At 41.9% G+C, this 20584-nt stretch overlaps 1 protein-coding gene across 4 annotated transcripts; it reads left to right on the top strand.

Moving 5' to 3' along the window:
• Nucleotides 1-559: 559 nt before the first annotated feature.
• Nucleotides 560-20287, top strand: LOC113011159 (transmembrane protein 200C). Of its 4 annotated transcripts, XM_026150565.1 has the most exons (5): nt 2797-3142; nt 10120-10214; nt 10380-10482; nt 13791-15408; nt 17974-20287. In XM_026150565.1, the coding sequence occupies exon 5, from the start codon at nt 18007-18009 to the stop codon at nt 19555-19557; it is 1551 nt and encodes a 516-aa protein (XP_026006350.1). In that variant the 5' UTR covers nt 2797-3142; nt 10120-10214; nt 10380-10482; nt 13791-15408; nt 17974-18006; the 3' UTR covers nt 19558-20287. The 4 variants fall into 4 exon arrangements, with proteins under 4 accessions (XP_026006349.1, XP_026006350.1, XP_026006348.1 ...); XM_026150564.1 differs by lacking the exon at nt 2797-3142 and adding an exon at nt 560-695 and having other exon boundaries at nt 10120-10482; XM_026150563.1 differs by having other exon boundaries at nt 10120-10482.
• Nucleotides 20288-20584: the final 297 nt, after the last annotated feature.

Raw genomic sequence — 20584 nt, 5'->3', positions numbered from 1 at the left:
ATAGAAAGTCATTTGTTTAATTTTGACGATGTTTGCTTATTAAATTAAAAAAAAGAATTTAAAAAAATTACGATGTTTGGATGTTGACACTAATGATTCAGCATTTCTGCATATGTGCAATAGATGAAAAGGAGGATATAAATGGCATATAGATTTAGAATTACGCATACTGAATTTGTTAGCATATTATCTCACACCCAGTCTCATCTGTGCTGATGCAACAGTGTAATGAATAACCCCATGAATAATTAATCACACTGCAATTGCCTATAAAAAATTAAGTGGTGTACTTTCTTATAATCGAGATGCTCACTGAATTTCATCCAAGTAACCCTGCACATGCAGTCCCACATGCGCTACTGCAGAGTTTTGCACACGTGCGTGCACATCCACACACATCCACACACACATATGCAGCACAAGTGCAGAGTCACATACAGGTCAAAGGGTAGCTAAAGCAACTGGAGCACAACAGCCTGTTTATATCTCCGGGGACGAGATTATTCTCTTTTTTTTTCTCTTGCTGCCTTCATCGCTTTATCATCCACGCCCCCTCCTTTGCTTCACTACAGCGAATAATTGCAGAAACCGGACCGTAAATCTCCGGGAGTGCAGAACAGGACAACCGCTTAACTTATCCCCTCTTGACTTTCCGTTCTACGTGTTTGAAGTGACTGCAACAGAGAGGCCTTCAGGTATGAACTGAACAAAATCTAAAAATACATGATGTTGAAATTCCTAATCCTTCCTTGTTCTCCTTTGGAAAATCGTGTAGCAGCTGTTTTGAACTGTCTTCATTGTATTTGCTTTTGATTGCAGCCCAGTGTTTTCCAAAGTGGAGCGAGCAATCAATCAGTGGAGCAGCTCAGCAAACAAAAAGAGCACCCCTGTTGAGCTCTCACATCTGAGACAAATCCATATCTCATATTTCTTCCATTTTCATGCAGATGGAGGGCAGAAAGGGGAGAGTAAGATGTCTCCGCTCTCGTGACACTGTTCCTATTACTCTGACAGTTTGATGTGATTGCACTGTCAGCCATCGGAGTCTGCTGGTACTTTAATATTCTTGGTTAGCTGAGCTGGTTAGATGAGGAAAGGTTTGGGAAGCAGTGTTCCTGGGCATAGACTCATCATACATATTTCAGTAGCTTCAGACTACATATTTTAAAAGCTTCAAGCTTAGTATCAACCCACAAGTGAATACCATAGTTTGTTGTAAGGCTGGCATATTTCTTTTTTTTTTCTTTTTTTTTTTTGCTCTTTTGTTGTAGTTCCAACAAGCAGCAATGTTGCAGCAGCACCCACTGGTTTGTGATCCCAGATTTTCAAGCATACAAGACCTTGAGATACCTAAATTCCTCCACTTGGGGGCAGCGACTGAACCCTGACCCAGAGTGGTCACACTGACCTTTTCCAGCCAAAAATCATGTCCATTGACCTTGAGATGCTAATTCTCTTTCCCACTAATTCTCACTCAGCTGCAAATCACTCCAGTGTAAGCTAGAAGCCACCACCTGCTCAAGCCATAAAAGTACGTCATCTGCAAAAAGCAGAGACGAGAGCTTGAGGCCACCAAGGTGAGAGCCACTTGGCTTTGCCTAGAAATGCTGTCCATAAAATTTATGAACAGAATCAGTAACAAAGGGCAGCCCTGCCAAAGTCCAGCACCCACTGAGAATGAGTCCAACTTATTGCTGGCAATACAAACCAGGCCAGACACCGCGATACAGCCATAGGATACCCCAAGGGATGCAGTTAAATGCCTTCTCAAGTTTGACAAAATACGTCTCAACAACTCCCAGAAGGATATGTATTCTAAACTGACATTAAACACATGAGCACAGGGGAAAAATTCCCCAATAACATAGCACCTGGGATCAATGGGGCCTGGAAAAATCTTCACAATAGTGAGATGGTAATTCATGGAGGAATCCAGAACACCCCAGACTCTTTCCCTGTGGGTGTTAAGCTATAAAAAAGAAAAGCGCAAAGCGTGTCAGATTGGTGCGCTCATTATCTTTTCTCCACTTTTCCACTTTTTGTGAATAATATTTGTGCAACAATTTTTTCGAAGCCAGAAGGGACCTATTTGTATGAAAAGGCACTTTATACTGTAGGGTAAAGAATGTGAAATAGAAAGAAAACCCCAAAACTCAGATGACCCCCTATAGACAAGCACTTAGCAACAGTGGAAAGGAAAAACTGCCTTTTAACAAGAAGAAACCTGTGGAAGAGCCAGGCTCAGGGAGGGGCAGCCATCTGCCCTGACCAGTTGGGGGTGAGGGGAAAGAAAAGAAGAGAAAAAAATTTCAGTGGCCATTAACTGGGATATTCGCTTCAGAGGCTGTGACCATTTAAATGTGTACTTTAAAGCAGAGCACCTAACTATAGCATTCCATAGGTATTAGTTGACATTTGGAGGTGGCCACCAGTGGCTATTGCACAAATTGCAGGTTTTTTTGTACTTACTGTACTTGCTTTGTGCTGCCATATTTAATCCTTTTCACCCCTGACACACACACACACACACACACACACACACACACACACACACTTATGTTTTTTTTCACATTTTATGACAAAAATCCTTGGGACCCATCAAAAGCAATCTAATTTCCTGTAACTCAGAGGCAAACCGATGACTTGGCCCCTATGTTGCCGTGGCAGCCAACAGCCCCACTCTGCATATGATCAGTCTGTTGCCATAGCAGCCCTGTGGAGCTTTCCTGCCAGTCAGTCTAACAGAGAAGACGAGTGAACCAGCGGTGCCCCCATCCAAAGAGGCCTGCACGTCTTCATCTGTTGCCATGGCACCGTAATAGCGTTCTGGATAGATTTGGCATGGCAGGGAGTCACTTCCTTTATCTTCCAACACATTATATTGAGCTGAGCTCTCTTACGTTCAGTACTTACAACATGGTGAGCAGACAAAGGGAGCCGAAGGGGGAGAAAGTAGATGTCAGAAGACAGAACGGATCTCTGCTTAGATGTGCAGTGTGCTCATCGGGTGCTAATTAGGAGATACATTGAGATGGTGGATGTTAGAGACATGCCTAACAAGGTAGCCTGGAGTGGACGCTCCAGCTGACTCACTTTGTATCAGAATGAGTGGATATGTGGAGTCATATCTAGTGCAGTCACGGTGAGTATGTACCAAACCAGTTTAAATATGTACAAGCAACAATAGAGCCAGGGATTTCATAAATCCAATTTAAAGGCAGTGTTAGGAATATTTTTATGCAAACATGACATCAAATGAGAATGCGAACATTATGTGACAACGTAAAACAGGTTTTTTGGGGTGTGATCGATATCTTACAAGTGATGATTTTGGTCTAGGATTGCTGCATGCCTGTTTCCTGACAAGCTCACAATATCAACTTTAAAAAAACATGATGATGTAACTGGGGCACTGTTTAAGGAAAGAAAGGTGTTTAATTTTTTATATGTATTTTTTGTAGCTTTGAGCGCTAGAAAGGAAATTCTAATCTTCCCTGTATTGGCCTGGATACAGTATAAAAAAAGAAAGAAAAAAACATAACACTATGGTTATTGTCCGCGAGGAAGCGAGAAGCCTGTGCATTTTTGTATATGAGGATGCCTGTAAAATTAAGGGTGAAAAATGAAATATGATTAAAAACAGTGTTTTCCCAACAGCTTTTTTATGTGTGAAGATAAAGTCTTTGAGGTTTTGTGGTTTAATTACTGACAGTCAAAGCATGAAAGGTGTATTACATAACTGTTCACCTTGAGATGGAGTATTGAGTTTTCCAGGTTTGGATCGTCATCTCTTCATCTAATTACACTAAATGAATTTACATCACTAATCAAGATGACTCCATGCAACCTTATGGAGGCTGTCCTTGATAACACTGTTACATTATTCACCTTTCATCAGTCGCGCAGCTGGTGGAAACAGAGATGTTAAAGGGCTTTGGCACAACCCAGCCAGAAGTGACATTATCAGCTGAACATTCTTTGCTATGGATCCTCATGCTGGAGCTAGACTGTAAGTACTGCCAGCTTTTTCCTGTGGTAGACCATGGCAGTGCTGAGACTAAATCCATCTTCCCTCACCATGTGGTAACCTCAAGAGGATGATGACTCACGGTGGCTTCTGTAACAGCCCCCCCTCCGCCAAGACCCAGTGCCCCTGCTGGCACTTGTCCTTTCAGCAGAGGAAGACATGTGACTTATCAGAAACGGGCTGCATGGTGTTGTCTCACGTGGCACACCATGTCAGCAGCACCTTTGTAATGTCAAAGAATGTCTAGCTGCTTCTTGGTTGAGTTTCCTCCTCCTGGTCTTGCAGTTCGAGTCCTCTGATAGACGCCTTGTTAAGGTCATGGTCCTCATCCTGAGACTCACCAGACTCTGGAGAGTGTTAAATGTCACTTTAAGAACCTTCCAGTGTCGCGTTTTCTATATCTGAAACTGAAAATTTAACTAGTGTGGAATGGGAGACCAGTGCTCAACACAGCGGCATTCAGTCTGTTTTCCCTCAGGCCAAGGTTAAAGAAATAGTTTGACATATTGAGAAATAAACTTTCTTGCCAAGAGAAATCAAAAGCTTAATACCGCTTTATTCGATCCCCGACTACGATCTCTATTCTTAAAATATAAAGCAAGTGGTTATAGTTCAGCACAACTACTAATGTGGCCTTCTTCTAAATATCTCTAATTAACCAGTATTATATTATAAAAAATTTTGAGGGCAACAAAATGATATTAGTGTAAAAACTGCATGAAAGTCTCCTTTTTGTAGTGACTTTTAGTGTCAGTCGCTTTCAGTGAATACGACCTCCTTGTTAAACAAACAGTTTCTTCCTAGTCTTCTGCTGAGATGCACAAAGCTATGCACCGTCATAGCTTTACCCACAGTTGGCATCTGACATCAAAATCACAGCTCAGCATCATTCAGCCCCTATGTAGAATGTGCCCACAGTGTTCGTTTCAGCCTACGCAACTCTGTGGATATATGTATGCCACGCTCTGCATTTAATCTCAGCGTGCACATCTATCCATCACTATGAGCAGCAAATTCACATAGACCATCAGATGTGTGTGTTAGTTTTAAGGAGAGTGTATTATTAGGCCATTCTGTCTTGAATCATTTCTTTCCCGTTGTTCAAGGCAGCATCTGGCGTAACACTCCTTTGTCCCTCAGTGGGAATTGCCTTCAGGAACTCAGCCTCCACCTTAAAGGAGCCATTTAAGCACTCCAGGCAAATCTGTCACCGATGGATGAACAACAGCAGCTGACAAGTAGATAAAGCCTCGCTGATCAGCAATAATGGACAATTGAGTGGAAAAATGATTGACTGTGGTGAAAAATGGTGGGGTGGATTGTAATGCAAGTCACAAAGTACTGACGTCAGGGGTACAATTTAGTGTTAACAATTGATCTGTCCAGTTCACAATGTTTGGATAACTGAGTGTCTGAACACTCAGTGCCAGAGAAAGGATTAGTGCTTATTCAAACAAATCCAAAAGTGAGAGAGAGACTGAATAAAATAAACCAAAAGATAAAGATGTAAAGTAAATGATGGATGGATGGATGGATGGATGGATGGATGGATGGATGGATGGATGGATGGATGGATGGATGGATGGATGGATGGATGGGACAACTGTAAAAAACTAACAAGAAGGCATGATACTCATTACACTGGCACCTCATTGTTAATGTGGCCACTTGGAAGCAATAGAGTGGAGCAGGTTGTTACCATATAATTGCTTTTTAACTTATATAATGAATGAAGGGATATATGGTCTGTGTCTGCCCGCATGTTTGCCCTGTGATTGACTGGTGACCTATCCAACTAGTGTACAGATTTCAACAGCACATCTCAGTTTTTCCAGATGATAAAGCAATTCTGCTGTAATAAATGAAAGAAATATTTTAGCGTGACTCTTTGGGCTTCAGTTATAAGACATAAATGTGTAAAATAACAGAAAATTCTGGTAGCTCGTTGTCTAGATGGCCCTGTAATTATAAAACAGAAAGTTATTCTATTTATTTGTGAAAAAAACAGGAACTTTACTGTTATTTAATTATTTATTTATTTAATTACTTCAGTGTAATATGGATAAACGGGGGAGATTTTAAGCTTTTATGACTTCCTTTACACTTTCCAAAGGCATCCAGTGGGCCTGATTAGACTCTTTGCCGGATCGATTCTGGCCCCCAGACCTTATGTTTGACACCCCTGCTTTAGAGTATAATTACTGTAAGCAATCCATGCACATTGTCACATTGTTCTCTCATTTTCATTTGACAAATTGATCTTATAAAAGGAAGATGAATTATAGCTTCTTTAAATGAGATCTGCAGGTCACTTCCTGGCCATTGATTTTTCCTTAAAGAAGATTCATTGTTAACGTTTACAAAGCACAGCAAAATGCACAGGATCACTGACATAAAACAAACTTAAAGCAGACTCAGAGCACATAAGCAGACATTAGGCTCTGCCCTGCCTGCATCAATAATGTAGTTAAAACAATGGTGTGGATCGGTCATTGTCCCGCTACACTCCACTGTTCGAAGTGGGTTTTTTTGGGAACACAGGATAGTGATGAGTAGGCATTCTCGCTGGACCATTTGATCTTAGGCCAGTGTACAGACTGCTTTGTTGCTCTATTTTCCTTTCCTTTCCTGTTTTCCTGTCTCCCACTCTTGCTAGAAAAAGGTGGCAGTGGGTGAGTGTACACTATGTTCGAGTAATTTAACACAACATGTTCCGCTGCGTGCACTCATAATTTTTGGAGCCTTTTTGGCAGTGGGTACTGTTTACTATGATAGCCAGGGCTGTGATAAAATTGTTATGTGTGTGTTGTTTTTTTTGTTGGGTTTTTTTTTAGCCTTTTGGGCTCTGTTTTTAGGAAATATAATAAAAAGATCCATAACAAATGTCAGACATCAGAGATTCTGGTCTCACATGTCCTAGCCAGATAACCAGCATAACAAAGCTGACTTTTACCATGTAAAATAAGAAAACCTACTGTTGTCAGCTGTGGATTTAGCTGAGCTACATGTTCATGCTAACATGGACATTGTCAACATGACTTGCTGAAGTTCAAAACTGAGCAACAGAATGGGGAAGAAAGGTGATTTAAGTGACTTTGAACATGGCATCGTTGCTGGTGCCAGACCAGCTGGTCTGAGTATTTCAGAAACTGCTGATCTACAAAGATTTTTCCACACAACCATCTGTGGGGTTTACAGGGAAAGGCCAGAAAAAGAGACTATATCCAGTGAAGGGCAGTTCCCTTAGTGATAATGTGTTATTGATCCCAGAGGTCAGAGGAGAATGGCCAAACTACTTCAAGTTGACAGGTAGGCAAAAGTAACTCAAACAACCAATTGTTACAACCAAAGCAGAAGAGCATCTCTGAACAGGCAGTATATTGGACCTTGAAGATTGGAAAAACATTGCGTAGTCTGGTGAGCCATGATTTCTGCTGCAAAATTCTAAATTTAGGGTCAGAATTTGATGTGAACAACTTGAAAGCATGGATTCATCCTGCCTTATATCAATCATTCAGGCAGCTGGTAGTGGTGTAATATGTGGAGAATATTTTCTTGGTAGATTCTGGTAAGCATTTTTGAAACACCACAGTCTACCTGAGTATTGTTGATGATCATGTCTATTTTTTCATGACCACAGTGTAACCATGTTTTGATAGCTGCTTCCAAAAAGATAGCGCACCATGTTATAAAGTTTAGATAATCTCAAACTGGTTTCATGAAGTTCTAGCTATGCTAGCTAACAAGCTAGAACATAGCAACTAGGTTCCTAGTACATATCATGTAACATTTTGGTGCAGGTTTTAGAGTATGTTTACAGAGATTTAGGATGTCTACATTACATGTTTTGTAATATCTGTTCTAACTTTCCTAAATGTCTCCTGTGGAAAATACCCTCCACCTAACAAAAAACAAGTAAAACCACAAATTTTCAAAGAACATTACATCCACTCTGGAAACTAAGCTATATTGAAAGCAAAAAAATAAACTGAAACAAAATAAAAAGTAACTAGAAAATACAAACTATAATCTCTATGCCCTGTGTGAATTTGCTCAATAGTCTACTTCCGCATTCTTTTGGGGTGTTTCAGGGACCAAATAAAAAGGTTTTGCCAGATTATTGAACTCCAACATCTGTAAGTAGATAACTATAACTAACATTTTGATTTATATATTGGAACACTGAATTAAATATGTGTATGTTATATAGGTCTTTATGGTACTGAAACATGCTGTTGGAGCACAGGAGAAACATCAGCGGTTAACAACCAGCTGATGAACATGTCTGAATATTTAGCTGCTTTAGAAACAGATATTTCCCTCAGGAGTTGGTGCACTGCAGACCAATAACAGCTGGTAGGAAAGTGAATATTGGATTTACTGTTATCATTTAGCCGGAAAGCACAATCCCAAACAGAAGCTAATGGTAATGGATATCAGCTGGCTGTTAAAATTTTCACTGTGCTTTTTTTTTTTTTGATGTTATCACTGAAAGCACTTTACACTTCACGCCACACACACTCCTATTCATAAAGAACTAATGATACATTAGTGCAGTTTCCACATCTTGCCCAAGGACACATCAACATCTATAGTTCCAAAGTTGAAACTACAGATCTTCCGATTAGATTGTTCAGCAGCCAGATACGTGTTGGACAATATGTGTGCATTGTGTTGACAGCTGTTGATGGGCTGTCCCAAGTGGTTAAAACATCAATTAATGTGGGTTTAACATCGTTCAGAAGCAGATGGAAAGATTCCTGTGATGCTCTTTGGTTTTCTCCGAAGCATTTTGTTTCTCCACTCAAAATGAAATGTACTACATGAGTGCAGCCTTATTACATCTTCCTCAAAACTTTCTTGCTTTGCTTTGAGCGTTTCTCCATTATTATCCTTCTAATGTCAGCTTTTAATAACGAAGAATAATGACAGTACTGGCTGTGCTTCTCTGAGCCTCACAGCCAGTAATCAGTATTTATTCTGTATCTGTTACATGCTTGTGTGTTAAAGAGAGGTCTGAATCTATGATCCCTTCGCTTTGTCATATTGTCCATTTAAAGTTGTGATGAAAACGAAGGTTAAACAGGTTAGACTATTTTGCAGTTGTGGCTGAAACTGATTATCCGTCCAGATGCACACACAATGATATACAATAGTAACTCCATTCACTCACTTTGTTGGCAGAAGGAAAATTGCCGTCCTCTGAGTATGCTCGGACAGTTGGGATTTCAACTGTCCTTCCAGCAGTAGAGGTTAATTTGCCCGATAACACAAATGAGCCTGAGGCCTGCAAAGGCTTAATTCATTGGGAAATGTTGATTAAAATATTAGCATATGAAAAGATGAATGACCTCAAAGATTCTCTGGATAAAAGCAGTCAAAAGTGGTTGTGTTAGGTCAGCCACTGAGATGAAACCCTTTTGATTGGAAATACATTTTCCGGCTGTTGCTACACAACTGGGAATGTTGTGATGGAGATAAGTGATTAATGTGCTAAATATATGCACTGTAGGATCGACAAGGAAATTGTGTTTCTAAACAATCCGTGTTGTCAAATTTACAGCATATTCGACTCTCCAAAGTCAAACTAATATAATGGAGTCCTTTATCCCAGCAGTCATATCTATCTATCATCCACTGCTGTTTGTGTCACTCAATCTGGTGACTCACAAGTCTTTTGAAATGATTAAAGAGCTTATCCAAAGAAGAAAAACACTTTGGGGAACAATTGGCTTGTTGGTCTCCCATCGCGGCACCTAGTCTCCAAACTTTCTGTGCCACAAAGTTGAGGTAACACTATATGTGTTACACAACAGAAAATAGAAATAGGAGTGGAGCTGTGAAAAAGACAAACTGGCCACATTAGCCTAAAACCCATTTATAGGATTGTGCTAAAATGATGAAAGGCTTCTTTTGCCATAGCCTGCATGTTTTTGAGACTGTGCTCTTGTTTTTTGGGGGGGTTTGTGTGTGCGCGTGTCCGTTTTCCAACATAGCCTTCTAGTTTCCTCTCAACTTTTTTGTTTTGAATTCTTCCATAAATCAAGCAGTGTTTGCAGTCATATCGGTACTTTTGCTTTCTCATTCTGCAGCTTTTGACTCATCTGAGAATGCATGACGTAACCGAAGGTCACGTAGCCCTGTGCGGCCAACGCCAAGATTCCTTCCACTTGGTTTACCTGCTCAGGTAATATCGTGTGACTGCTGCTGCTGTATCCATAGCAATGAACCCCTGCAAATGCCCTCGACCCAGGCTCCTCTGACGGGCTGATTAGCATGCATGGATGAGGCCTGAGCCCTTCACTGATTGGTCCTGTCAGTTCCTGGCATGGGTTCTGTCTCACCCCTGCAGAAGACCCAGCTGGCTGTATGCTGCCCTCCCATCAAGCTCACGCCTGCTGCATTCCACATGACTGGACTTGTCCTCCAGGACCCAGAGAACATGCTCCTATACAGTGAGTGTCAGTGCCAGCATGTCTCACTGAATCACATGAACTGACGGTTGTCTTTCTATGCATGTAGCACAAACTGCAGAAGTAGAAGCTCTAAATCTGCAAGAGAAAGAGGGTTGCTTTGACAGTTGTGCAGTGCAATAAATATCAAATGTTCTTATGTCATCCTATTTTTTTCCCTGGTTTCTCTGGGTGAGCTCTTTTCATTATCTCCCCATTCCATTTTGAGGGGGCGACTTCTAAAAATGTCAGCTAAAGAATATGCTGTGTACAGCCTGTCAGCTATCACTTTTGCCCTCTCATTTGATTCTCTGTTGCCTCTGTCCCAGCCCTCCAGCCTAGATAAAAAGGAACCTCTTCTAAGGTGTTTTGCGAGGCATTATGAAACGGTTGCCATGGATACCCAGTCTGAACAGGCTCCACATACAGGCAGCAGAATAGAAAATGACAGATGCAATATTTCACATTTCAGAAATTCCTCTTTCTCTCGCCAGCACACAGGCTGATGGACTGTTGTGTTAAAAATGCCAAAGATCAAGACCCTAAAAATAGGTCTGCCGGGCGATGTTGTGGTCCTCATTTGAGGCGCTGCTTGCTTCGTGTTCCACAGTGACTTGAATGGTGTTTTCCGCCTCATTTTGGTTTTTGTTGTTTCTCCCTGAAGAGATGACCTATATTATCTAGGATGGGAGATCAAAGAAGGCTTCCTCACTGATCTTATGAAGCTCGCGTCTTCCAAGCCCCGAGAATTAGTCCAGATTGCGCAACAGCCTCGCTCCCCTGCAAAATGTGGCCATGAAGGCAAACACTGCATGGAAAAACAGCTTCTTTTGTAGTTGTTCAGCCTACAGGGTTCATGATCCTGCAGTTTAGGAATTGCACAGCTTTTTGATGTTCAGGATTGTAATTACTGCCTTTTCTTTAGGTAATGCATACTCGGCACAATTCTGTTTTGTTGCCCAACTGATAATCATATTCAGAGAAAGTTGTGCATAAACTAGGGCTCAATATATGCATTTACTTTTTGAAAAACTTTGGTATAACTCAGTTCAAACTTAAAAGTTGTCCGAGTTTTGTATCTGGGTCTGTTTTATCTTGCAAAAGACACTGGGTCCATATTTTACCCATGAATTCCCATTAGTGTTACAAGCTGATGATATGTGAGCTAATATTGGCCTCTATCCGAGTCCTGGGTCCTTGCTCGCCTATTAATCAGCCATTTACACTATGTGGAAATGAAACAGGGCCACCAGTGGGAACCAGCTACCTGCTGGGAGCAAGCATTCACCTGCTGCTCTCTATTCACACCCTCTCCTGATACTTCCTCATCAATTTATTGGTCTCTCTTCCTGCGATGACTGGGCGTCTTGCTCCATTTCCAGCGTGCTGCATGATGTCAGTGACGCATGGCTGCTGAACATAGAACCGGACGGACCCGAAATGCCCATATGTCTCCATGACCTGTATCAGTCTTAGCGCTGTCATGCATCTCATTAGCCACAACCACAATCTGCACATGGACCCAAATGGTCATTCATCAAATGGAGGTCTTCTCCCAACAGCACCTGAGTAGTGGTGCCGAAGATGGTTACTCTGGGAAACTTTGGTGTGATTTATGAGGAGGCCCAACATTCCCATGTTGTGGAAGATAATGAACATAGTGGCTCTATGGGCCAAGAGATTGATGCGTCTGGAGTTAAGCTTTCATTGCAATGGGTTTTGGTAAAGAGTAGAAATTCAGCTTTTTGACCCTGTTTATATACCTGCAGCAATTGGGGAGCTTGGTGGATTCATTGAGTTCTAACAGATAATCTAGTCAAACGATAAGTCTGAGGATATTTCATATTTTCTTGGAAATAACAAAAAAATGGCAAAACCCACAAAATATATAGATGCTGCTAACAACTATTGATTATGTGGCAATATTCTAATAACTTAGAGCTCCACGAATGTAGCTAAACTAGTTAAAAACATCTATGAAGCACATTGTTGCTGGGGGTTTGTTTGTTATAATGAACATGGGCAATGTAATTTGTTTTGTGTCCACCACTCACCCCTCTGCTTTTGTAGCTATTTTTAGAGAGTCAATTGTGTATTCACCTGCAGCTGAAAATAGGCCCCTTAATTTTAGTATGAGTAATGTTTTCTAAAGGTCAGTGCCCAACGGTTTAAGGAGATTATTTTTCAAAGAATTAAAAAATATAATTCGTGTTCTTATTCTGAATATATTTTTGTACAGGCCAGTGGGCACTGGTTAGGGATGTGAGCCCTAAACATTGTTGCCTTTTGTTTTGATTGGATTTGATTTGAAGAAAAAAATCCTTTATCCTTTAATCACTGAGAGCTCAGATCAGAAAAAAATCAGCTTAACTGATGAACCATCATCACTCTTGGTCATCACCTCTAAGAGCTAGAAATGTGGCATGACCTGATCTTTTGAACTGACTCCTAACTTCAGGTGTAATTGTGGCAGCATTTCCTGGGGGCAGCTGATCTCTCGCTGCGCCCACATTCCAAGTTCCTACATTCCCAATTAACTTATGAGACCAAGCTAAGAAAGAAATGAACTGAACGCCCCGCAGCTCCTGAAACTGCTTCAGACGGATCTTTTAGCTGTTAACCGGCATATTACACTCAAAAAGAATGTTGGATGAGGAAATGGAGCCAAAGGACAAAGTGAATGTCTTCTTCTGTGCTGTGGCTGTGCAGATACAGTAACAAAGCTGGTTATGTTTCAGTTGCAGAAGCGCTGGAGCTATTTTTGACACTACAGTATATGAGAGCTTCTCTGTGGAGATACTTCGATATGTGAGAGATGATGTGGGGTTTTTTGTTTTTTGTTTTTGGATAAGGATCAGAATGTTCTATAGAAGCAGATTTGTTAGGGCTTGAATAGAACTGTATATGCAGGGCACATCATTCATAGCGAGCAGGACCGGAGGCTGGTGTTTTAAATAACCGTGACAGACATGATATGATCACTGAGGAATAAATTGAATTATTGAATTACTGCTGATGGAAGACCCAGTATTAGAAGACTAAAACATAGCGAAAGCTCTATATCGCTCTTTCCATCCCATCTTTTTACTTTTTACTTTTTCATATTCCTTCATTTCTTTCCATATGTAGTGAAAACCAGCTGTAATTTATCACTGTGCTGTAGGTGAATTTAATTACCTGGGGAAGTCTTGATAATAAATGATTAAGTATGCAAGGGCATAGTCATTAGGGAAAGTTGGGAAGTCTGCAGATTTTTTTAAGTAGAAGTTTCTACAAAAGTCTGCAGTCTGCTCTTTTTCCTTGTGTTACAGTGGAATACATCTTTGGCGTGGAACACATAGATTGAAGGCGCTGATAGTGGATCCCATCCCATCCTCTATTTGAGACAGCAGAGTGAGCCCAAACTTTATTTGAATTCCCTGCATTTCCTATCTCGCCTGTACTGATAAACAGCAAGAAGAGAAAAAAAAAAAACCCTTTGAAATACAGTGCAATCAAAAAATAGAGAAAAGTGTCAGGCTAAACTTGTGAATCTGAGAGTGTGATCTCAGGCTGATTACTGATTGGAATGAAGTGTTGTTGAAGGGGGGTGTAATCTCTTGAAAATGAGATCGTACTAGAGAATTGATGTGCAGATAATGATGTGAATAAGTGTGTTGACTGCAGTGCTTTGGATTGCATCTGTTGCTATCTTTAAAAATTATATTTCCAGATGTATATTTAGAACATCAACGATTAAGAGATGCAGGAGGTAAGTATTTCCTCTTTTTTCTTTGCACCAAGCTGCTTTCAAAAGCTGCTTAAAGTGACTGAATTAAAAGTGTAACCACATCAAGACAAGAGATGCTTTCACTTGCCCTTAAAAATAACAGACACACAACTTATATTCAATCAAATATTCAATAAATCATGTTAAGACACGATCTGTGCTGATTCTTTTGCATCACTATCTGTTGACTTATTTTCATGGAACATCATATTTTGGAATGTTTGTTTGCAGTAGCAGGATTTTAAGTCTCTGTCAGAAACACTGAAACGTCTGTTGTGTCACTGTGTCTTACTATACCACACAAGCTTAGAGCTATACAGAAATCTGTTCCAGACCTACAGACCTACAGTGCACCAGTCAACACTGGGGATTAAAGACAGCTCTTTAAAACCCCGTCGGATTATTTACCATGTCTCTGTATATTTCGACTCTGACTGCGGCATGCACGCTAGAGTTTTTTCTCTGTTCCTTTCCTCTAATTTATGCCATAAACAAAACACATTTCTGGGTCATAAATTTGCAGCCAACTCTCTGGAGCATCAGAGCTGAGCTTTGTTATGTGTGCTTCCTCTGGCCAGTGTAGAGCTGCTGCCTCTGTCTCCAGTCTCACATCACTAAAACACATCTGGACTCTGTCATATTTAATTTTGTTAAACACAAAGACACAGCATATAAGCAATTATAGCAATCTAACCCAACTGGGGGGAAGGTAAGGATAGAAAACCAAATGATAGATGATGCATTTGGTGTATTTAAATGTGGACTTCAACTCCACTATGTGCAGTTTTAAACCCATAGTATAGTAATTCACTCATGCATGGATGACAAGTTGCAATTGTCATCAAACTCCCCAAACAACAGTGCAAATACATAAATCAAGGAAAGTCTCATGGTGCAGAATCTTTGTCTTTCTATAGAGGTAAGAAATCCTGAAAAATCTGGAGGTGTTTGCAGTATGATAACAGCTCTCCCCTTTCTCGTTACTCAATAATCACCACCAATGGAAATGCGGTTGGCCCGCCCCTGCCGGTCTATTGTGAATCTGCGTTCAACTGGGTACCACTCTTCCAGCCTTGGCACCAAAGTGGCGCACCACGACATGCACAGCTGAACGAGGAGTGCGCCTTTGAAGATGTTTGATTGCCAAGCTACAATTTCTGGTGAGAGACGCGCTGATTTACGATTTTATTTAATCTGCGGTTTTTATCAGGCGGGCTATTTTTCGCGCTTATGAAGCGGGTCTGATTCCCGGTGTCGAGGTAGAACGAGGTTTGTGAAGTGGTTTAATTCTGCGACCGCCTCGTTTAGGTTGGTAGTATTTGTGAAAATCGAGTAAGTCGACATGAGTTTTTGATGTCAGGAAGGCGGTAGACTCAGAGCACTGGGCACTGGAGTCCGTTTACTTTCATTTATGATGCTGCTTTTTATACATATATAAATATTTCGATTGGTCTTCCTGATAGCACGCCTCCTCTTTCAAATGCACGACAGATAAAAATGTGTAAATAGAGCACCATTTCAAATGCGGATCGGCTCATGCCGCTTAACTTTTTTATGGTCGTGGTGTTGCCAATAGATACCGATTTCGCATAAGTTGTGAAGGCAAAGCAGGGAGAGCCGAAGGCATTGCTTGCTATAATTTTTTATTTACGACACAACTCTGAATTGTAGTTTCAGTTATGAAACCACGAGCTTCGTCAGGGCCGTGGAAGAAATATGGATGTTTGTCATCTGTCTGCACCTTGTGAGACCCCCTCCTCCTCCAATACCGTATTTGGCTTTGTGTTGGAGCGAGAAGCGTGCGTCGTGGTTCTGGGCATTTTCACGGCACCCCCAGCTCCACGGCAGCTCGTGTTTGCTTCACGGGATTTTTTACAACAGAAGGGAAACAGATGCGCCCTAATGTCAACAGCCGATTACTCACGCAACATTGCGCGAAAAATGCGCCCCCGCAGCTCAGACGGACTGAGCGTTAAGACCACCCTGGTCTCCGTTTTGCCACACGAGCTGGGGGGGTTTCTTTTTGGGGGGGGCGGGGGCGAACCGACGGGTTGGCAGCTTCCTGTTCAGCACCGCAGACAGAGACAAAATCCGACTTGTCCACACCCACTTTTGGTCCACGTTACCGCTGCCCTTCTCTCCCCAAACATAGAGAGAGTACCGCCTACGCCTTATCGGTTTTAGTGCAGGTTGAGTTGCTCTCGCCCAGGACGTATTTTGAGTGGTTATTGGATGTGATATACACTGAAAGTCGCTATAAACAGCAGCTGAGTACCTGTGTGATGTTTGCTGAAGCTCAGGTGCAGAGGTCCGTGCTCTACTTTCGTTGGAACAGCATGTAATAACTTGAATTATAAAGGGATTTCGAAGGCCATCGTGATTATTATTTTGTCCCACGACAGCTTTTGAAAACGTCTTATTAAATGGAAGGAGTGTCATGAATAAGTTATTCACGAACCCAAGGTCTAAGTCGTACACAGTCAGGCGTGATTTATAAAATTAAATATCTAGCTATAGACACAATCAGACAGGGGCTAGAATCTGTCTAATTAATCATTCTTATCCTCTGATTGTTATTCACCACATGTGGTTGGTGCGCATCAGCAGATGTCTGTAATCATGATAAGTGTTGGTGGCTTCGTTGCCCTTTGAACCAGAGCTTCTACGATCAGTCAGCAGTGGCTGGTCTGCGTTGCATAATCGTAAAAACCCCAAACAAATTTAAACATCCTACATGGCTGTGTTGCTGTGTAAACACATGGCTAATAGCTCATATTTGCCTTTGTGATGTGGTGTGTGTGTGGATGCAGTCATGTTGAAGCACAGCTGCACTGGTTGATGACGAAATGGATTTGGGTGGAAAGCAGGAAGGGATAGTGTTTTATGGGAGAGATTGGTGGAAGAAATGAGAGGCAGAGAAAGAGAAGGAGAGCAAGAAAAACAGAGTGAGGTGGAGAGAACATGCCTGCTGGCCTCCTGTCTGGACACATTACATTTTCATAGGCTGATATCGCACCGGCACAGCTGAATATAGATAACAAGCACTTCTTGTTCTACGCTGTCAACTTGGGTTTTTGTCTGTCTTTTGCTTACGTCTTCAGATTTGTAGATCCAGCAGCAGCAGATGTATACTATCTTTTATTTAGACTCCTTCTGATGACTAATATTTGCCTCTGCCTTTAGTCGGATTAGTGCAAAGAAGCAGGCTAAATAAACCTGTTGCGTAATCTGAGATTCAGGGCTGGATTAAATCACTGGCAGACCATGAAAATTAGCCATGGCCCTCCTTTAGGTCCTCCTTGGACAGATTTTGTTGCTAATATCTTACTAGTATTCCACCTCTGATATTTTTTTTACACCTTAAAGAAATTCTTGACGAGAATTTGATGAAAAATAAAAACATGTCTGTACAGCAGATACACAGCTTGAGCAAAAGTTTTGAAACAGGCAACTTCATTGTACCCAGTAGTAATGAAATCCCTCTGCCAGGTTCTCTAAAGCTCACCAAAGAATTAACTTCTCCCCATGCTTTACACCTTTCTTCTAAACTAACCTTCACATGTTAGCATTTTTATTTTTTTAGAGTGAAACTAGATAAATGCTAAGACTCTTATCGTTTGAGCTTACCGAGATCTGACTTGTAGTAGTATGCAGTATGCAGTAAACATCCTCTCTGCTCTCTCCTCAGGCTTATCTTCTCTCTCTTTTGTTTTGTGTTCTCACAGACTGAGTGACAAGCCTGTGGTGTAGTCGCCACCATGATAGCCACGGGTGGCCTGCTGCGCATGAACAGGCGCCAGGATTCGCTCCGATCGAAAAACCGAGCGGAGAACAAACGGAAGAGGAAATCCAAGAAAAAGAAGAAAAACGATGTGGTGGTGGTGAAGGGCAAACTCAATCTCTGCTCCCCTGCTGGTTTGGTGGCCGCTGTTGGAATTATAGTTCTTATGGTTGGGATTTCCATGGCTGTACTGGGCTACTGGCCCAGCCAGAACCAGCAGGAATACCAGGAGCGCCGCAGAACCGGGGGATTTCACACCAGCAGGATGAGCTATTCCAAAAGTCCTCAGATTACCTCCAACCTGACCCGTGGTGAGCCTTCCTCTGGCCAATCAAATCTGTTCAACCAGAGTCATTCTAACACCAGTGTTTCCAGCCCGTCCCGTCACTGTGGCTTTTTCTGTGACTTCCTGGATAACTATTTGTATTCAGACAACCTGAAAGTCTTCGGACCACTTGTGATGGGAATTGGTATCTTTCTCTTCATTTGTGCTAACGCCGTCCTCCATGAAAACCGAGACAAGAAAACTAAAATCATAAACCTGAGGGATATCTACTCCACAGTGATAGATCTGCACAGCATACGATCAAAGGAGTACTCACCTCTGAACGGCATGGTGAATTACACCCAGTCAAAGAGTGCAGAAGGGCCGTCGGGTACATTCCCAACAAGTGGGATGCTTACTCGCAGTTCCTGGCCCTCCACTGGAATCACTTTCAAAGGTGAGGTAGATGGCGAGGAGGTATTCAGACGCTCCTCATTGGTCAGCAGGCCTCGTAGCTTGTCCAAAGATGTGCAGAGCTTCACAGAGACTGTCTATAGCATCTATAAAGACTACAGCAATAGCAGTGAGCAGGCACCTCAGCCCCGACAATGGGAGACCACCTCCATCGTCACCTCTTCTGTGAACGCTTTTACCCTGCCAGTAATCAAACTGAACAACTGTGAGGTGGGGGAGAAAGCAGAGGCAGAGGGATGCTCAAAGGAGGAGGTTGTTATAGAAGCTGCTGCTGAAAACATAAGTGAGGAGGGACAGGCCAGCAGCAGCAGCCAGAGAGACGTGATGTACGGTAAGCAGAAGGAGGCTTCGATCATGGACTCTCCTCCTCCTCACCGGAGCCACGAGGACACCGACACAGGTATCCAAGAGGGGGTGCCGCAGGCTCAGCGTCAACCGCAGAGGCCTCAGCTGTTTCCGCCATCTCCTGTTGCCAGGGCAATGGGTTCACGGCTGTCGCTCAACTCTCTCACGGATCAGCCCAGGCCAGCACGCCGCTGCAGCTTGTCTGTGTCTGGGTGCCGTCAAGGTGACAGAGCCAGGCGGTTCAGCTACCCCCGTCTGGAGCACTCCAACAGCAAGGGCTACATAAAACTGAATGACCTGGGGGGTGAATCCTTCGAAGCCCCCGACGCAGACACTTCTTTGGTGGCCCCTAAACAGGAAGTAGCAATGGATGCAGCAGCGGCGGAGGAAGAAGCTCAGGGACAGGACAATTTGGCGACACCGAGCACCTCTGGAGAATCCTAGGCCTCTTAAAACTCTTTGATGTCTTGTTATTTGCTTCGCACCCTCTTATGTGATTGCTAATGGGTGAAGCTGGCCATTAGAGAGGAAAGGAAACACGGAGAGTAAGCAACTAAGGACTATTGAAACATAGCCATGAATACTCAAGAGCAAGACTCTTTATAAATACACCAGACCAACAGTTCAAAATTCAGATGTAATTTTTCTATTTTTTCAATGTAGCAAGAGCAATACTAAAGACTTGTAAGGAGATTTAGAAATGGTTTGTAAAAAAAAAAGAAAAGAAAAGAAAATTTGATCAGATGAGGGTTTTTTTTTCTTTTGTATAAGAGTAAGGCAAACATTGTAGCTTGTAGAATTGCCAAAACTTTCACTCTGAACTACTGTCCAACATGTCGTACTGTAGCATTAACATATGCCACAGATATTTAAATAGTCTAGATTTGCTTCTCTGCATTGTTATGTGAATACCACGTGAATAGGTGAACTGAACTGAATCTCAGGTAGATGTCTGGCTTAGGATCGGGACCTTGAGGACAAGGTCTTCCCTATGTGCACACACTTGTTTATATGAAACATTCATGGTTTAATAAATTTGACTGTAACACCTCCATTGGGTCTAATAGATGTCTTTGTGTGATATTAGATTAAATGCCACGAATGCAAAATGGCTTGTTTGCTCCAAATAGTTTCACTTGCGTTAAGAAAAATTAAAAGGATTAAAAAACTGGAAGTCGGACTATGATTGATTGTGTGGCAAACGTAGAGACTGTATGGATTTTTTTTTCCTGGACTTTAGCCGTACTTCTCATTACTGGGAAACACTGCAGTGGTATTGATGTTTTATTATTTCTGCCAGCTGAACCGAGACCAGTGACCTATAAGTGACCTTTACAACAGTCTTCTTAATAATTGTCTTCACTATTACAAAGGGAAGTTAACAGCTGAGTATCTGCTCAAATGGGTGACAAAATAAACAGGGAAAAATAAAATGGGCGTTTATTGATAATAGTGACTGTCATAACTGTCA

This window comes from Astatotilapia calliptera, chromosome 18 (genome assembly GCF_900246225.1).
Source record: "Astatotilapia calliptera chromosome 18, fAstCal1.2, whole genome shotgun sequence".
Classification (NCBI taxonomy): Eukaryota; Metazoa; Chordata; class Actinopteri; order Cichliformes; family Cichlidae; genus Astatotilapia; species Astatotilapia calliptera.
Note: the sequence above shows the minus strand (reverse complement) of the source record. Positions and strands in the feature narration are given on the sequence as shown.